This window comes from Bombus bifarius, unplaced genomic scaffold (assembly GCF_011952205.1).
Source record: "Bombus bifarius isolate JDL3187 unplaced genomic scaffold, Bbif_JDL3187 scf7180000008140, whole genome shotgun sequence".
NCBI lineage: Eukaryota > Metazoa > Arthropoda > Insecta > Hymenoptera > Apidae > Bombus > Bombus bifarius.
In genome coordinates this window covers 620,219-640,461 of record NW_022884468.1, presented here as the reverse complement: position 1 = coordinate 640,461, position 20,243 = coordinate 620,219, and the positions used below count along the sequence as shown (strand labels likewise).

Genomic DNA, 20,243 nt, shown 5'->3' with positions numbered 1-20,243 from the left:
AGTCATAGAAAACAACGGCGAACACCTTTCGATTGAACAACCTGCTGCATTGCTTTCCAGATAAACCTCGAGCTTCGGCAAAAGATTTGCATCATTCACTTGTACACCTGTATTTAACGCGGTTCCTCGATCCTTTCTTTGGACGCAGCCAAAGATCGTACATCGTTCGACCATTCACTGAATGTGTCCTATACATTCCACGAAATCTTTCGAATGCACTTTTGTCGTAGGTAGAAATTATCGGAATTATCGGATGGCAGGTATCCGAAATTAATTGCCGGAGTTATCGATTGATCGTCCCGAAATAGATTTGGCTATAACGCAAGAGAAAGAGAGAGAGGGAGAGAGATTTGAAACGCCTACCGGATCGTCGGAATTCGTTGTCGTTGAATAGCAAGCGCAGTCCTCGCAAACTTTGTGTTGGCACTCGCAGCAGATTCTCGAGGCTTCTTCAGGCGCGAACGACTTCCGACACACTCGGCAATCGTCCCCGGTTTTCGACTTCCTGAAACGTCCAAGTTAACAGACCGTTGAAGTTTTCGTGTTCGAGAATTCCCCTAAGACGAATACGTTTGCATCCGAATACGGTCAACCATCGGGTTTTGAAGCAAACAGTCGTCCGGTTCTATGAACTTTCCGAGACTAATGTATTATTTGCTGTTATGTATTATGTTCTAGTTATTTGCAAGCTTTAAATTTCATGTATCGAGTGTGCGAGCTTTCTCGCGCCAACTTTTGTCATAATATTCTATGGATACAAATAAGAAAATATGTCACGCGGAGCTCTATATAGCGAACTTTTACATTTGGTTTCAATATTTTAGTGCATGTAGGGCATTCGGCTATTTTAAATTATTCAATTCGCCGTATTCAGATGGTCGAAATTTTAGCATTTATTACTGAAAATACTCACGTTTTCGTTGATTCTGTCGTCGTTTCTTCCTTGGGCTGTGTCTCTTCAACTGGTGTAACCTTAGCGGGACCAAATTTTGTCACTACGAAGCAGAAACAAACCGAGGTAGGTAATCAATGTGTAGGTAAATACAATTTCAACAAATTGCATAAAATTTATTAAACAACCGTATAATATTCCAAAATTATATGATATTACTATCCAAAATTACTATCAACACGTAACATATATTCTCGTCTTTTTATCTTCTAAAAGATCGTGAAGAAATTACCGTAAAGGGAAATGCACGGATGATGTGAACAATTTTGTACCTTCCTCTATTTTCTCTAGAAATTCTTGAATAACATAATTCAAAGAACGCCATTAACTCTGACCATATGAATAATGTGTAATTGTTAAGGAATAAAAGTACATTAAAAATTACAATATATATTATAATAAAAAATTGTTCTGAATCTGTCAAATCCCAAATTCGTATTGTGTCAGTTCATAAAGATAAAATCGTAAGGAAAGGTACGTGTAAAGTAAAAGCATAATGTAAATTATGAAATATCCAGAACTTTAAAACGACAAGCATCCTGTTTATTAAACTGAAGCAAACGAAGCACAGTAGTAGTGGCGTATCATAAGAGATACGATATTTAGACCGATTAATACTCCTTTGTTCTCAACTTCTATCGGATTGTACACTGCAATAAGCTCTAAAAACAAAACGTAGCCAACACGTACTACAAGTTATACGGAAGCTTGCTTTGTGAGATTACTGTTGAAAATTCACGAGGGCCACCGATAAAGAGACTTGCAAATTTCTGTACAGGGAAAAACTCAACTTGCAGATGTAAGTAAAAACGTTGATTGCGATGCAGTTGTTCAAAGCGAATATCGTACACTAACATTCTCAAATTTCAATAACTCGATTATGTGTATAAAAACCGATCTCTAATTTTTTCCCGTTTTTAGTTGGTTTAGAATCGCATAACGTTGGTTTACTGATAGAATCGTATAACGCTAGTTTTTATAGAAAATTATTATTAAATTCATAAAGTCAAAAGCATTTCTCCTCGTCTTTCCGCGAAATGAACAGATTCGTGTATCATATGAAATTGAAATTGTTTATTTAGGATTTGCTGAGCTCTACATTGAAATAAAGGTATTAGCCCGGGATTAAATCGTGATAGTCTTTCTATCACTTTGAAACAACCTTCTCTATCTCGTATAAGAGCATTATCTATCTATAACTTGAGAACCAAACAGGATAATGATAATAACACGTTATTAAATAATAAATATTATCCTGTGTTAAATAAAAATAAACCAAAACTAACTGAAACCTCTTTTTGGAAGACGACATTAATTTATTTGTAAGTTTACCTTCTCCTTTGCACCGAAGGAAGGTAGAGAAGTCTCTCGTTCCGTCTCGAAAAAAAGCCTATCCCTTAATGCCATTATCTGCGGATTATTTAACGAGTCTCAGTTAGCTAAGCTCTCAAGCCAATAGAAGCTTAAACTCATTATTGCCGCGGTCCGGGATACTCGAGGGCGTAAAAGGGCGTAGCTGAAAATGCAGTCAAATCGTAACCAGCGTTCGTGTAAATCTTTAAACTGACGAAGAGTTAGGCCCGTAATTACCGCCGCCGGCATAGTCCTCCGGTATACTTGTTAAAAAGTTGGCCGAAAGGGGAAAAGTAAGTAGAAGACGCTGACGAAGCTACCTTCACGAAGAAAAATGGTTGCGCATCTTATAAATGTGCCCAGAACAGGAAAGCGTACTTTAATTTAGAGGAAAATTAGTATCCCGGGGATTTTCAGATCGCTCATTCTGATGGCCCTCGAATGGCGATAACGAAAAACAAAACGACCAGTCCAAGCGTAAAGGATAATTCATGTTAAAAGAGCTTTGAAAAGTTCGTGAATCAAAATAGACGAATCACGACAAAATTGCGTTTAGTATAAGTAAAAAATTTGTAATAAAGTTATTAGTGTTTTATCAAAGTTGTAGTAATTTTTTAACAACTTCTGAAACTAGGAGATTTTATAACGATATGAAAATTAATTGTCCAAGAATGGTTTCGTTATTTCATTTCTTGTCAATGTTATCATGTCTTAATCTTCATTAACGTGCATTTCCTCGCCGTAATAAAGAAATCGTAATTTAACAATTTTAGTATCTTAAATAGGTTGGTAAAAAAAGTTTATAATAACGTTTGTAATTTTGATGCAGTTCGAGATTAAGATTTTCAGTTTAAGACTCTGGAAAAGGTTCTCTACGTTTTACAACCTCCTTCGTAATTCAATTTTTAAATTCATATGCAATCTGTCGTTTAAGTAAGCTAATTGCCCCTCGCGAAAATTAGTAATAGGATCATGTAAGGAAACATCTGGAACGTTTTTATGTTGTCAAATGAATGCATCCGAAGAATACATTCCCAGGATTAGGTAGCGTGCGTAACGTTTATGTGCTGTTTTTAGGAAATTAGATTTTGTTAGGAGTGATTAGTGAATTAGATTAGGTTTAATATCGTGAGTGGTGATATTTGTTCCGACGACGATTGTGCTAGAAATAGTATCATAGGCTTGTCGCGTGTAATTGTTCATAGTTCACTAGTTAAGAATCCATCAAGGTTATGCTTGAACGAACCTAGATTTGTAGTTGTGTTATTCAACACTTGCATTAACAGAACGTTCTCTGATCCCTCTACATTCCTCAATTATCTTATCGTTACTTTCACTTCATACAAACAACAAGGTAACATTTTTGGAATGTCAGAAAGTTACAAGAGCAATCGTTTCTTTGTTCGTATCGATTTCTAAAGTTCTTCGTTCGTCAGTCGGTGCTGGTTTTCTGATCTTTCGTTAGCTGTCGATTTTTGGTCAAAAAGTTGAATGAAATCGAATCAATCGCAGTTTACAAGATTGCAATATCACGGATAAATTTTTAGTTTGATGAATAATTGAGTTACGGAACTACGAGTGAAAAATCAAAAAATTACAAGTTTTAAATCAATACCTAGGAAGCTCAGATAGACGATTAATCAAAACTGTTTTCAGAGATTAAACTTGCTCGAGATTAATTAAAATTTAGTAATTTACACGACTCTATCGAAAAACGTAGACTTTACTAATTATTACTATTACTAGTACTTAACATTTCCTCTTTGTCTCAAATTTGTGCTAATCAAAAAATCGTTAATCTCAACAATTGGAGATACTCAGATATACTATATATATATAGTATATTAATAACCCTGAATCTTTCTCTTTCTCTCCTTCGGGGATATTGTAACGAAGCTATCAGATACACCATCAGCCCCAAACCAGTATAATACCGAATACGATTAAATAGCTATTAATTATAGATAGCACGTAGCCAGCCTATTGAATCTGATGGAATGTCAATCATATTGTAATATCTGATGAGTATTTCCCTGAACATATAGTATCCATCAAACTAGTACTCATCAATAAACTCCAAATTAAATTAATCAGCTTAAATTAACCAGTTTTAGGAAGAATGTTACGCTGTACAAATATTGTTCGTAGTTACAAAATGTGACTATAAGACGATTAGTTTTCTTTTCTCCATTCTATAATTACCGACAACTATCTCCTTTCAAAAATGAAACAAAGTTGTTTCAACGTCGGCAATATGATCTTTCACTTCCACTAGCGCGGTCAGCATTACGGGTCTTTCAGTTCCTGGCCTGATCTCTTATCGTTTTTGGTTTTAAAAAATTCTGAAAAAGTTCTGAGGTACTCGTTACAATTCCTAATTTACTATACGGGTGCTACCTCGGTCAAATGTTAATATATTTTTACAATAAAACTAAGCATTTGTCGGAAAGTTACGAAACAATGGGGATTTGTTTGAAGGTACACGGTTTTGTACTAAGCAAATATTTAGGGAAGTTATCATAGTGTTCCACCCACAAGACTATGATCTTTCGAAAAACAGATAAAGAAATTATCCAGCCCTTAGAGAAGTATATAATATCGAGTGCTAAATTTTCGAGACTTCTCAGTGGATTATCTATCATTGGCAAATGACTCGAGATCTTATCTCAAACGTATGTAAAACATAGGAGCCACGCGATACACCTACACGATCACGTTTAAGTCATTATACATATGACAATAAAAAAATTCACTTACTTAGGGAAAATCTAACACGTACGGGAAATATGGACCGCTGAAAGCATCATTTTATGAGCTCATTTTACCCTCGTCGTATTCAGAGCTAAATCGAACGAAGCAAACAGTATTTGGACAATCGTAATCTTATGGCATTTTCAGGTGAAGAAATCGCAAGGTCCGAAAGCTTCGTTTCGGAGAAATTAAGCAATAAAAATTCCGTCTGCACCTCAGCCACCCGTATTACCGCTGGATGATTAATAATACGAACATTCTTAGATTTCAAATCGAAGCAAGAAACTTCGATCAAATACGATCTTCTACCCGCATAAGGAATCAAAGTTTTAATTATACAACGTTAACTATCGGAAATTCTTCGTCTATATATATACATTCTTATCCTTACTTGGAATTGCTCTTCGAGCAACGACGCATAACCTCGAAACGATCATCGAACCGATCCTGAGAAATTTATTCAACGCCTGAAAGTTTGCCAACGAAGTCGACGACGAGCGATTTCTCAAACAGCGCAAACAAGCCGGATTACGGAAAGATGGAGAAGGCTCGAAGGAAAGTAAAGTGGAAATGCTGAAAGAAGGGCCGTCCTGGGATTCGCGGAGGCTCCTTTATCGCCCTCGTATCGTCCTTCGAATATTCGCAACTTCGTCGAACAAAGGGAACGTCTCGGTGACTTGCACGAACGATCACCGCGAGAATAAACGTCTAATTAACCTAAAAGTTATCCGACCGCCGCTCGCTCTCCCTTGCCTCCTTTTTACGCGATGCAAAATTTATCGGCAGGCTTAACTGTCTCAACTCCATTTCACGTTCCATCGACTCCCTTACTTTTATGCGCAACGTCGTCCCATCATTTGGAACGTTCCACTTTTGCGCGAGCCTCTCCTTCGTGTAATTGCGACATTGAAATATTGCGACAGCAGTTTCGATTTGTATCATTGATCGGGATTACGGCGACTGATTTATAGAAAAACAAAGACGTCAAAGTGTCTGTTCGAGAACTGCTAAAGTTGTTATTGAGATATTTATTACACAATGGGATTGCCAATTTCTTTGTAAGAAGATCAAAATCGATCATGTTCGACGATGGAGATGAAAATTGAAAAATTTTAATTAAATTCGAGAAAAATATTGTACGTCCGTAGAAATTTGAAAAAAAAGTACTTAGATACTTGTGTTACTGACGTACGATGTATCTCTGAATGACATCCTCTCTACGTTTGATACAAATTTTATTTCGCAGAACGATATTTATAAACCGATACGAATCTCATTTTACATTTACGATATTGTTTTTGCTGATCATTCCTTGAAAATAAATAATCAACCCACGTTTCGTGATTGCAATTTACATCTTCTGTGTTCTATCCGATACACAATTTTTAATTAGAACTCTTTGAACGAGACGAGACGATAAAAAAACGCCATCGCTCTGGCAAGGGACGAATGAAAGGAACGATTCCCTTGTGCCCATTTAATTGTGCCAGACGAAAAAAATAAAGAAAAAGAGGGATAATGTAAATGCTAAAGAGGCGACTTTTGCCGGACCACTTTAGGGTTGTATAATCCTCGAGTATTCTAGCGTTTCGAGGGTGGCTTTTAATAGTTCTCGCCTATTTTGGTTATCTCAATGACCCTCCATTCAACGAAGCGTTCTTCAAACGAGACTATCCCACGAGAAACAGAATTTGTCGAAAGAGAAATATTAATTAAACATAAAAACTTATTGAAAGGAAAATTAATGAAATTGATAAACTGCAGAGACGTTAATTTTTAATTAATTTCAAAATCTCAGTGTTAAAAGGGAAATATTACTTAAACATAGAGAGAGATTAATGAAAGAAGAAGAAAAGTTCATTTTCAAATTGCTCCAAAACTTTCTTTATTTCCTTTAAACTATACTACCGATACTTCTTCTTAGAGAAGAACTAACATTAACTTTATTTAAATTTACTAGAGATTTATTTATCTCTGAATTTAATTGTGGATATTTACCTATTAAATTAATTATAACTCGATTAATTGCATTTATATTAATTTGGATAATACGAGAAAAGGTATAATTCTTCGGGATAATGATTAAATAATTTTAATTAGACGCGAGTGTTTCTACACGTTCTATGTAAGCAATTAAATAAGGAAAATTACGTCTGAAAGAAGTTTATGGTATTTAAATGTTTCGTAATGACGAACAATGCGATGTAATCAATAATAATTAATATTTCGATATTTTTTCTCGGTTTGCTATATTTTAATGAAGTCAATATGATAATTATAGCGCCTGGAAGGTGGTAACAAAATTATTCTCTATTATTTCCCGGAATATTCGCTACTAATCTATCATAAAATGTTACTGTCATTCGTCAAATGGATATAATACAAAATTTCATTTACTGTATTATTAGATATCATTGTATGTGTATATATGTATTTATACACGTGTAGTATTTATTGTAACGGCGCTTAAAGCCTAGTACAATCTATGTTTACATAAGTACACGTTTAATAGGATTTCGTTTGCGTTTTAACACGTGGGCTGTATCTATAACACAGTGTTTCCAATATCGTTTGTTATATTAATGTACATCAATGTATACTGATATACACAAATAACTATGCCCCATTATTTATCGTATGAAATATATTTTACATTGTATAAATATTGAAGGTACATAAATAAGTTGACTTCTCGAGTGTTGTGTTTCATTAATTCAATAATTTCCACTAATTTGTTGAACAATGTCTTCATTAAATTATTTACTAAAACAGAAAATAATCCTACATGTAACAAGAGAATACTTCTACTTTTCTCTCTCTCTCTCTCTCTTTCTCTCTCTCTCCATATTTAAATACCATTTTACTCAACATTCATCTCATAATTACATTTTGTCTTGCAAAGTAGTACGAACGTTCTATACATAGATCCCTTTAAACAGCATTATGCATGCATACGCGAAGGATAAAATAGGACTGCGCCTTCAATATTTCATCTTTCTCTCGTCAAGTTCGTCAATATTTCGTCTGTTTGTAAGTTATAAACCAATTAGCATCGTTAATCCGAGGAATTCTGAAAAATTTATCGAGTTACAAACGAAATTTCGTTCGCTTTAATTAACGCGAAAGTCGCTTAAGAGCCTGATTATTCGAAAATCGTAAAACCGCATTATTTCCCTTATATTTCGTATTCCAGGGTATTTCCATATTCCATCTGCTGGTAACCTCAGCTTTTAATAATGCCGCGGATCGTATTTCGTTTCATTCCCTGAGATCCATCCCTATAATTACTTGCAGGCTTAAAATAATATGAAATCTGTAAGGATAGAACGTAGCCGGAGTAATTAAATACTTTCGATTTGATAAAGAGAAATTTTCGCTTATCGACTAGAGGAATTTTCTGGGCTATTCGTACAGTAATTTCGTTATCTTAGAATTATTAAAAAGTATTCGTAGCTTTTACCGTTTAGTAGACGGGAATACGTTTAGAGCGATGTTTGGGCAAATTGCAGAAAGTTTTGATTAAATAATTACGTTAGTACTATAGGTGGATGGAAAATTCAGTGGAAGAAGTACGCGCTTGATTATTAAAATACTCTGCTTTCGTACAGAGGTTGATAATCGACCGAAATTACCGGAGAAACAGTTAGTTAGTCAAAATTTCACCGATATACCTTTAGGATAATGAGCCAAATGAAACAGCAAAAAGTTATGAAGAATGTTTGCAGGCATTGCGAAAAAGATAATGAGTTTATAATTACAGGCTGATCTCGGATTTCCTGGTGCATACGCCGTTGAAGGAATTTCATCGAAAATATCTACATTTTAACAATTTTTAAATAACATGTACAACTTGTAAAATAATGTAGCATGTCTGTTTAACAGCCACAATGGAAAATCCAGTGCACGTGTTCGCTAAAAGTGAAGAAAAAATTCAAATTATAAAAAATCCGATGAAACAATGGCGGGACAAAATTGCACGCTCAGGCAATCACGAAACAACTTTTGTTACCAGAAAAATTAATTGGAAGAGAGTGGAAAGATTTTACATTGAAGATAGTGGTAGACAAAACGTTATAAATAATTCATTGCTCGTACTTGAACCAGCAATCTTGACCTGGATATATTTATTATCTTTCTAGAAGAACAATTATACAAAATAACTTTGTCTTACGATTGGAAGCTGTTTGTTTAACGATATCTCTACACGTAACGTTATTATTACACTTATTATCTTCTTTGTTTTTCTAGAATCCGGACTTATAAATAAATAACAAACGGTAGTTCATAAATTTAATCAATTTAAAGTCTGAATAGAGGGAAAATTGTTGAAAAGCGCTGTAGAAATAAAATTTCGTATTTGGATTAAAGGGCGGAACGACTTGTTAAAACTAATTACTACGTACAACTTGTTCCATCGATAAGAGTTACTCGAAGCTTTTGGAAACCTACATGAAACTCTACGTAAATAAGAGAAATAAATATTTATGTATCTCATAAAAGAATAAAAATTGCTACAATTAAAAACATACTTCCCTGTGGAAACCGATCGATATTAATTAAAGGATTACGCTTGAAAGCTATTTATCGGCCCTTTTAGCCCGATCACTTTGCTTTGTTGAATAAAAGAAGAAAAAATTGCTAAAAAAAAAAAAGACTGGCATATCGCTTCTCCTAAGTGGTACGGTCCACTTTGATTGATAAGATGGTTCGGAAACGATGTATCGCAGCACGTATCGCAATAATAACTACACAGCTATAATTATTATAACTGGAAATTCGCAAATTTTTAGATAAATGTCTCAGACATATCAATCTTTCCACTATAAAAGTTTCATAATTTTCCGAACGCTCCACTAGATAACGACAACGTGACTATTGAAATATTCATTTCTGGCTATTGCACCTCCTAGCAATTTGTAGTCGCAGATAGACTTAAAAGTAACTTAAAAGTGCAATCAATGTCGCTTATCCTAATATTATGAAACGTTTCCTTCGTCATTTAATTACGAGTTTTGTTAGATGAAGTTCGTTTCCTTCGTCCCCTGGAAAATCACCTTTTCGCAGTTGCGTTACTGTCGCTCTGGAACGACGATGTTCAAACGTGCCAAGGTATTCGATCGTGAAGAGAAGACGCAAAAAGGACACGGTGCAGACGAATAATAATAATAATCTGGACGAATAATGTCCGTGTTTTGCGGCGCGAACGCGTACCAAGATATTCTCAGTTTATCCGACCTCCGACTCGCTCGCGACTGTGTTCCATTAATTATCTCGATAATTAACAATGCGATTGCGTTTCGAGATCAATTACAGCAATGACCTCCTCGATATCAAACAGCCGGTAAGCAGATTGAATGCAATCGTGGCAGATTACAACTAAATAGCACGGTTTGAATGCGAGCGAAATCTCTGCACACATGTGGAACATGGTGCGCGTAGAAGAAAGGAAAGGGGAGGAAGATAGTCAGCTACGTAATTGTGCGAAAAATTCCAACTAATTATTCGTGCTTGATTCGTAATTGTTCTACGAAGAAGTAAAACATTCACCGTAGTAAATTGAATCGTATGACATTACGCCTTTTGTGTCTCGTATATTTAACGTCTTCCTCAAATTTATAAACGTTCTAAATTCAGGGTACTTAATCATTGTACGTATCGTTTCGACAGAGACTTTCCCTATGAAATAAAATTTGTGGAAACTCGTTTTAGAAGTAACAACGAAATGAAAATAATAGGAAATACTATTAAATTCGTTCGTGAAATAGCTTCGCATGCAGTTTGATTGACCGGTTTATCAATTGTCTGCTTCAATTATCTGCTTCAAAACGAATATCTCTGGTTATCGACTGCGAGTGTATCGTACATTTATGGCGTACTCTTTGTTTTCATTTATTGAACGATGGAAAAGTAATAACGCGTATATAATGAATACAAATTGCAAACGTTAGCCTTTCACGTCGCAGCCGTCGAAAGGCTGACGCTTGGTATGAAATTCGCCGGGTAGAATGTTACGAAAATTTACATTTTCCCCGTGACGATCGAGTATCTATCAGCCCCTGGAAACGCGTCATCAACGTCTGTGACGTGGGCGGGATTTTATTTCGCAATTTGTAGATCCACGTTCACACCAGCGATACAGCAATCAGTCGACACGCATCGATAAGGTGCAACGTAGTATGCATTTTCAAATCAAATTTTTCAGCCACCGTGAATTATTTAAAGAAGACCTAGTGATTGTGATCATAGACGCGCAAACGCTGCAAAAAATATTCCTACATATTCTTATTCTTCGACGAAGCGTTTTTTTTTTCATTTCAAGTTTCACATTTCATTTTCACGATATTACGTTTTTAATGTGAACGCCTGCAAAACAAATTGGCATCCTCATTTTCCAACGAAGCGTTTCTATCATGTACGTTTCATTCACGTAATATCAAATTTCTGTAATCATGTGAATCAAGGCTACGAAACGATGTGAAACTCAATATGCCTGGAGTTAATTAATTAGTATATATAAATGCTATAATAAATAGCATTCTTCGCTTTATATTAAAAAATGTGCGTATTTTCAAGCCTGACTGCGTGTGACTATGCGAATAAAATCTGAAATTGAGCTTCCGATTAAATTTATTTATCGATATTATAGAACGCACCGTAATCGCTCAGATATATTCTCAACGTATTATTTTTCTGATCAAACATAATCAATCAGTCAATCGGACGACTAAAATTATTTAAAATTGCCGTACGATTTATTTCCTATTTAATTTATTAAACGTGGAAGAAGATGAACGCGTTACGTGAAAAGAGTTCGCCTATCGAGGACAAAGTAAATGAAGCAAAAAATTAGAAATATCGATATTTTTATCGCGGCATTTACCCGAATAATTGACGATAATCGATAAATACGATTAATTTATACCTTCCGTTCGCAAGTTACAAAACGACCGCGTAACATGAAACGTTAACCTTCGTTAACATGCAACGAAGAAGCGCTGCTACCAAAAGAAAAAAAAAAAAAAAAAAGGAAACATCGTTCTACGTAAGGAGAATCCGACATAATCTGTGTTTCTTATTTTTGTCCGACTTTGCTCCATCGTAAAATCCGAAATAACGTTACAAGTTGCATTAAAACTCGTAATTCAAGGACCGATCGTATACGATGGCATCGTGAGAAGCAAAAGGAGAATCTCGCGAGAGCGAACTAGAGTGGAAGAAGAGAAACCTTGCCGTTTAATCGACGAGTTTTCCAACGAACCCGCGTCGTAAAGGTGAAAATAACGAAATGGCGGGAGGCCACGGGAACGGAGCGAAGAAGAATACGTCGTGTGGCAAAAGAAAACTGTCCTCGACAATGGGGTTGGACCTTATTTCATTTGGTAAATTCGATGAGAAAGACTGTAACGAAGAGAGCGAGCATCGCCGAAAAGTAGGTTAGCTAGTTGCGTCGAAGGAGACGAGGAACCTGTACGAAATTGCAAATATCTGTCGGGCTTCGGGAGCAAATTTTTCAATGGGATTCCTTTCTTCCCCTATACAAATTGAGTCGGGTATCTCGCGGGATCCGATATCGGTCTTTCCTCGATAATTTCTCGTTGAATTAACATTATTGCAACGCCCTCGGCAACTTGTTCCTTGTTATCATCTTTTCGTGCAATACGGTCGTTGGAGATATCGCGAGACGTTCTACCATTTGGTGGAGATAAGTAAAAAGTCTGAGAAGTAATTTCCTCGAAGGTAAAATAACCTTCGAACGAAGAAGATATCGAGATCCACTTTATATTTTTCTGGTTTTCAAAAACGAACGGAGAGCTGTTCGGCTGACATAGCTGCGTTTTCTTTCCAGTCGAATCATCGTGAATAATTTGTTGAAAGGCACGACGAGATAAAAGATTTTGATCGATAGTTGCGCTATTAATATTGAATTTCTAATTAATTTCAGTAGGAGTATATAAATTACCATCGTTCGGAGTTTCAAAATGTAGTAAACGTGTCTCTGAAACTATTGACAGAGTTTCCGCAAGATTGACCTTTAACTCATTTCGTTGTTCGTCTTCGTCGAATAGAGTTTCAACCAGAATTTCTAATCTATTTTATTATCAAAAATACTTGCAACTATTTAACACGATATCGTAACATGAAGGATTGACACAGCTATAATAACGATCGATGGCATCGTACGCAATCTATCAATAGATATACCCATCGTGTGATAAAGCAAAATTAACATCGCAAGTTTCTCTCAAGCGTACAAATATTTCTAAATGTTCCATAATATTCCAAAACATATGATGCATTCCTGCTGAAAGAATATGCAGACTACATCTTCCTACTAGCACTGTACATTTTCGAATATAAAGAATACCTGTCAACGAGTTTTAATAATCTCAAACGAGGGAATCTCTCTCGAATAAAAGCACTAAATAGAATAGATTGCGTAGAACGAAAGCGACTAAAACATTCCTTTCATACGTAACGATCGTCTCTCTCTCTTTTTGGCTTTGAAAATCAGTCTATCAAAAAAGTATTCGGTTTATTCCATCTTGAAAGCGGCTGCAACTAGCGGTTACAGTAGCCAACCGCGCAAACTGACTGTTACAAAGCGTTGTCGACACATCGCGTTCATCGTGCGGAGGCACGTATCAGCGTTTCCTCCGTTCTAGAGAGTACAAATTCCGAAACTCTCATCGCACGTTGGAACAAAAGAAAGAACGCGGAGCCTGCGACCGCGGAAAACGGGAACAACGGCCATGAGCGGGCGGTGCATTCGCGACAGAAACTATGCGCATTCGAATTACAAATGCATCTCGCACGTCGGCCAACGCTGAATGAATTGTACTTGTCGGTCGTGTAACTTCGAGCAAATTACTCTGGCTTTGAACGAAACCGAAAAGAAAGGAGAAAAAAGAGAGGAGAAAGGCAAAAGGAAAAGGGAGAAACAAGTAGAGAAGAGGGAGAAGGGAGAAGAAACTCGCAAGGGGGAGAGGAAGCCCGTCGTTTCGCGATTGTCCCCGGGCTCTCACTTTCCCGCTCGACGCCACGTTTCTTTCTTTTTTCCACTCGTTTAAATGCGACCCGACAGTAATTAAGTAAAAAACGAGCACGCTATTTACGCGGATTTGTTTCGTTTGCGCGCGTTGGCCGCACGACGCGACGCAGCGTCTCGCTTCTCGTTGCTTTCGTTTCAACGAGACTCGTCGAAATATAGCTATTACAACGGAGATAACGAACCAGCGAGAAGAAGGCGTTACAGCGTAATGGCGATAGTTGCAGCCTCGAGCTCGTAAAACCAACCTGTTTTACGCGTATTGTCTTAGAAGAATTTTTAATTTATTCGTTGATCTCTGCTTAACTGTGTTTCGCTGACGGAGGAAAACAGCAAGTTGATTGCCGATTGTACGCGAATAATTCGCGCAATGCGCTCTATAAAAGTTTGATTATCTAAAATCTATTTTCCATATTAAACTTTTGTCATTTTTTTAGAATTCTCTTCGCCTAGTTTTTAACTACGTTGATATCACTCGTAATTGAACGTATCTCGAGGGTTTACCGTGAAGCGAGACTTTTTCAAATGAAAGTTCTAATCGATATTTCGATACATGGTGCTCGGTACGCTGCGCGTTACATTAACGAAGAGTAACCGATTTTTTCGATAGTACACGGTTATACGAGGAAAAAGATATTCGTGCGTTGAACAGATTGGAAAATAATTTACAAATTTCGTGTCGGGTAATTGGATTAGAAGAACTGGCGTTTCAAATGAACCATTGAAAGACGGTAATATCGTTGTTACGTCCGAAACACGCAACGACCATAAGGCGGGAAAACTCGCCATTATTTCCCATAAGACCGAAAATCTTGCCGTTAGAAAATGTGCGGCCTTGAGGTCCATGAAACACCGTTGCACCTAATATAACGTTACCCTCGTAATATCTCCCTGCACCTATTACATGTTACCTTCGTAATGATTCTTCGTCGTCCACTTCTGACAGCTTATCAATATCATTTACTCTCACGTAAGGCCGACTCTGTATAAATATTTATTATCTTCGTGCAACAGACAGTACAATTTTTATACGACCAACTATTTCCTACCACGCCTTTCAAATATTCGCAGTACGTGTCATCCAGTCGGAATTTTCTATATTAACGTGTAATAACGTATAATCTCCATTTGCGTGGGATGAAGATCTCATTCGAGAAAACAGCGTTTCGCACACACCAACGTAATATTATCATGTTGTTAGGGGAGGAAAAATAAGAAAGGAAAGCGTCGCGTTTTCTTCACAAAGACACGAAATTAGTCGTCTGGTTAAGAATACCAGCGTGAAACTTACCGTCTCGTATCACGCCGCTTCCCAGCTGCCTCCATTTGCTGAAGGTAGTGCCGCCTTCATCCGGCGTAACCGATCCGGTTGTTCCGGAATCTGGTTGCGTCGTCACCATCTACGACAGAAAATAGCATTCACCGTAAGGACAGCCTTTAAAACGAAGCTCGGTCGCCGCGAGTTGCACGACTCTCGCTGGATTATTATAGCCGCAGGTAGGTAATGAACGTAATCGAAGCTCTACCACTCGTAACAGCGATAACTGCGAGGAACATGGTCGACTTCTAAGAACTTAGGATGCTTTCTCTTCCGTCGCGTGTCGCGATCTTCGTTACAAATATCGCTGGCTTGGTGGAATTTACGAGCGCGATGAACGGTTCTGTACGTGATATGATTTTTCAATTGCAACGGTATGGCAATACGGATACTTACGAAGTCTGTCTGTGAATAGAAGATAATTTTACACACCCATTCATAAGCATTAGGATATCTACGGTTCTCGTGCAGAACGTGATAATTAACCTGGATTTTCGGAGAAATGGAGGAGGTTATTTTCGCGTAAGATTATGAATCAAATCAAAAGCAGATAATACAGTAGTATAAATTTGGAAAATCTATTTACAGGAATTACAGGAAAACAGTAAATTATTAATTATATGCTGGCTGCACAGTGTTGAGTCAAAAGGACGTATCATATTTGCAACGTTCGCTCGAAGCAAAGCAATGCTGCCAGGTAGCGTAAAGTTAGTTTACACGTATGTGTATTAAATAACAAAACCGTATGTGCGTTGAAACCGAAAATATAGCGGTTTGTATTTCGGGCTTACGTGAAATCGATGCCTGGTTGTTAAATAGTGAAATACTGATTTTTCTCAAAACCATCGTTCGAACGGATTTGTCTATTTGAATTAACACGGTAGGATGTTTCGATAGAGAAAATTCGTAGTAAAGCACAGTGGCTATATTTATCGCAGAATATTTATCACAGTATTCGCATATTGATCCTAGAAAAGTTAAAGGAAGGTGAAAAACTGTCCACAGAATTCGAAACGTTAATGAACTTTCGAAAACCTTAAACATCGTAGGATTGATTAATTAGTTGTAATTGCAAATGTATTCAATTTCGCATCGTTTGACAGTACGTACTTTCATACGAGCCGTTTAATGCAAAAGTGATGTAAGTGAAGAAAGTTGATTACCGAATAATGAAGGGGCAAAGTAAAAATTTTGTAAAGCTTCGGGTTGGCGGTCCTCGCTTATTCTGCTATCCGCCGAGAAACTAACGAAGATATATTTCCGCGACTTCTGCGCAAAACAGAATGAAGGTTGCCCCAGCAAATAGGCAAAAGATTGACTTACACCACTTTTGCATTAAACGGCTCACATATACATACACAGTATATTCGCACATATCCTTATTTTCCACGAACGCGTCTTTTCATCAAGTTCTACGTTTCGTTCCCGTTGTTTCAAACTTTGTACGCTATTTTTGTACACACCATATGTCTGCCTATCTCGTATACCTGAAAGGATCAAACAATTCCAATCCGCCTCTGTATAAAGAAAAATACGTATCCAAAATAGAATCTGTAGATCGGCGAGAATATACATCGATCGATCAGTTACAAATCAGCCCACGATTTCTTTTTATTCGTTGTTTATTAACGAAACCCAGTCTCGATTGGATAGCTCTTTCGCTCGATCGAAAATATCACACGCGAATGTACAAATAAAACGGCGACAGGCTGTTAGACGACTTCCTTCCCAGCATGGATATATCCCGAAGCGGCGAAAGCGTAGCCAGTTGAAAAGTCAAACACTCTGGCGACCTATATTTACAGTAACTTTTCCTCTGCCATTATCACGGCAAATAGAAAACGCTTATAAAGTATAGTCTAACACCACTGTCAAACGAAGGTTTGAACGGGAGGTCAATATTTTTGTCGACCTAACGATTATCTCGGGTTCGTGGACGTTCGTTCCTTTTTTAAGGTCGCACGATCCATGCGGAGATTGACTTCTTGACCCTCGATAACTCGATGGTATTCGCTGCATCGCGGTTGAATAAAATTGAACATCACACAGACCGAGAGCCAATCTAATAATCGGAATGTAAATCGTTTCTTTGGCATGTTATCAGCCATTTTCTTCCGCTCTTCGTTTCCATATCTCTCCGCCTGATCTTCGATTCTCTATCCCAAATATTCAGGTAGCATGTACGCTACGTCTCGTATACAGCGCCAGCCATAAATCGAACTGCGTCAGACGGAAAATACTTCCACTTGACTACGTGTTTATCCATCGTGTGTTTCTCATTTGTTTGTAAATATAAATACACGTACCCGTTCCATTGTCGACAGGAATTTTTTAGTAATTTTCGGTCGTGTTTCTTTAATCGGAGAAACGAATTCTAGGATAAATGAGATTTAAAGGGGCTGCCTCGTTGAAGAGATTGAAGAGAGCTGTCTCTTTCTGAAGATTAGTAACGATATTCCGTTAGCAAGGCAGAAGAGCGTAGCAAACGATAAACAAGAATGAAATAATCGATAAATGGCACGAAACACAAAAAACAACTGCAGAAATACTGATTTAAAGAAAAAAATTTAAAGATTGGGAAGACAGATTCGAAGACAGACAAAAAGAAAACGTTTGACACATACGAGTGTAATAATATACGATGAATATTTTATATTTATTTTCATACGAAACACAGTCGTAATTTTAATCTGTTGAAGAAATTACTTCAAGAAAATCTCTACACCTTTTCTTTTGTATATCCGTGACCTGGAGACCGCCGTTACGAAGAGAATAGAATTTAGTGAAAGAAAAGAAAATTCGAAATGAGAAGAGATCCATATTGTTGTACCTTTGAATATAAATTGCGTTTTGCATTACAAAGTCTAAAAACAAAGGAGCTATAAGTAGATTTCTATTGCTGTCTCTTGTAGCCTTCAGCTAAAGCTACAAGGTTAATTAACTTTTTGGTAATATCCTTTGCTGTAAATATATGAACGTGCTCTCTATCATCCTTCTTCCTATTATATTGTAACGCTATAATAGTGAGAATCTGGATCAGCATACATTAATACTTATACCTATACTTATTTCAATATATTTTTCCATTACAAATTCATCCACTCGTTCCTGTATCAGTCAATCTGAACACAGTCGTTGCATCACAATTCGACTATTCGTCGTTCTTTTTCTTCCTTTCCTGTTTTCTGCGAGTAATTAATGTTTATAATCGAAGTCCTGCTGCACTATTACGAAAGCCTGTAACACGTGTTCCATGATCTTGAACAACGTGATTACAATGGATCGTACTGTACACTGGTCTCTGATACATGCATACAAATTCACAGAGGCGGAACGCCAGCGTGTTCTGTCCTTCGCCCTTCGATCCACGAACAGAATAGAACGCAGGCTCGGCTTTTGGGAGGATTCCAAAGAGGCCAAGAGGAACGCGCGCTATCGTAATCCGAGTGAGCGATGGAATCCCGGAATGCAAATTCAACGGGGAATATTAAACGGCCGATATTCTACAGTGGCCTTCTGGTAATGCACAGCCGACGCTCGGCTCGGCCATATGGCGTGCCACGAGCTTTTGTTAGGCGGCCGGAAAACGAAAATGCGGTCAAACCGTGACCGAATCGAAACGTGTATACATACTGCGTGCATATGTCGAATAACGCGGGTTCGCGCGTTTCTCTACGCTACCGAAGTAGTACGAGTCGCTAAATGGCGCGGCCTTTCGCGCTGACGATTTCAATCGACAAAATTTTTATGCATCCCATTGTAACGCTTGCACTTTTTTGTCCTTTTTCGAGATTGCGTGGCCGTACTAAAGCACGTGTATGAATTGTTAACGAGAAAATTGTAGGATGAATGGACGTCACAGGAGATCGAAAATCGGACTACCTTTGAACGATTTGGCGGTACAGAGTGGATATAGGCGGACTTTTCTAAGAGTAACAGACGTCGAAATGAATATTGTGCTTGCGGTCTTGTCGCTAGTTTTAAAATTAGTTTATATTAGTTTATTTTAAAATTAGTTTCAAAATTAGTTTAAAAGATTATGATTTATGTGCTTTTATCATCGAAATGGCGAGAGTATTTAAATTCACGGCTGATGATACAGAACGAAAGTAACGAATAAAATCTTCTATTTACAGAGGCTAAATTCTTTTCTACAAGGAGATAGATATGTCTCTTGATAAATGTAAATTGCAATTGTAAATTAATATGTCAACGTGCAAATGATAAATTTTATAAAGTGAGAAATTCTCAAGTTATTCTCTTTTATTACTTTTTATCAGAACTAATCGCAAATTAAATATTTTCCTCTGCCGCTTCAAAATCACGTGCAAATATTTTCTTGGTTCCATACATTTTCCGGTTTTTATAATTAAAAGAAACAAGAAGATAAGGGAAGATTCTTAAAAATTGATTAAATTTCCATCGTATTTATTACAAGAAGAAACATTGAAAAATGTATTTGTATATTAAACCGATAAGTACATCTGCCGATCTTTTGACATTTGCAAAAGAACGGGCGAAATAGCGGGGAAGCAAATTGTGCGTGAAACGCAATTCATTAGCGTTGGATCCATGACAAATTCAACGCAACCCTCGTGAATCTTTAGCGAAACAAGCCGTTGCTTCGTGAAACTCAATCTGGAAATCCACGGTTTTGATCAAACAAACCCGGATATCAGTTACTAACACAAAGCACCGCTTTTGTTGAGATTGCTCCCATTCGTTCGGCCAAAATTCCTTTATTCAATTTATTTGTTGCTCTCTCCCGGTACAACCAGACGGATCTAACAAGTGGAAACTATTAGAGAACCACTTATTCCGAA

General features: G+C 37.0%; 1 protein-coding gene and 1 long non-coding RNA gene across 12 annotated transcripts in view; one reads left to right on the top strand and one right to left on the bottom strand.

The window, feature by feature from the left end:
- The window catches only part of LOC117208577, a 156,370-nt gene that overhangs the window by 75,481 nt on the left and 60,646 nt on the right, over positions 1-20,243 (top strand). The gene's annotated exons all lie outside the window — the stretch shown is intronic.
- LOC117208567 (regulating synaptic membrane exocytosis protein 1) overlaps positions 1-20,243 on the bottom strand; it is a 145,774-nt gene that overhangs the window by 68,394 nt on the left and 57,137 nt on the right. For all 10 annotated transcript variants that reach the window (XR_004487727.1, XR_004487728.1, XM_033449791.1 and 7 more), the window contains 3 exons: positions 15,394-15,502; positions 914-995; positions 364-505 (listed from right to left, as the gene is read on the bottom strand). Coding sequence is in view for 8 of the 10 variants with exons in the window: in XM_033449791.1 (XP_033305682.1) it covers positions 364-505; positions 914-995; positions 15,394-15,502 (333 nt within the window). In the remaining 2 variants the exon portion in view is untranslated. The remainder of the gene's footprint in view (positions 1-363; positions 506-913; positions 996-15,393; positions 15,503-20,243) is intronic.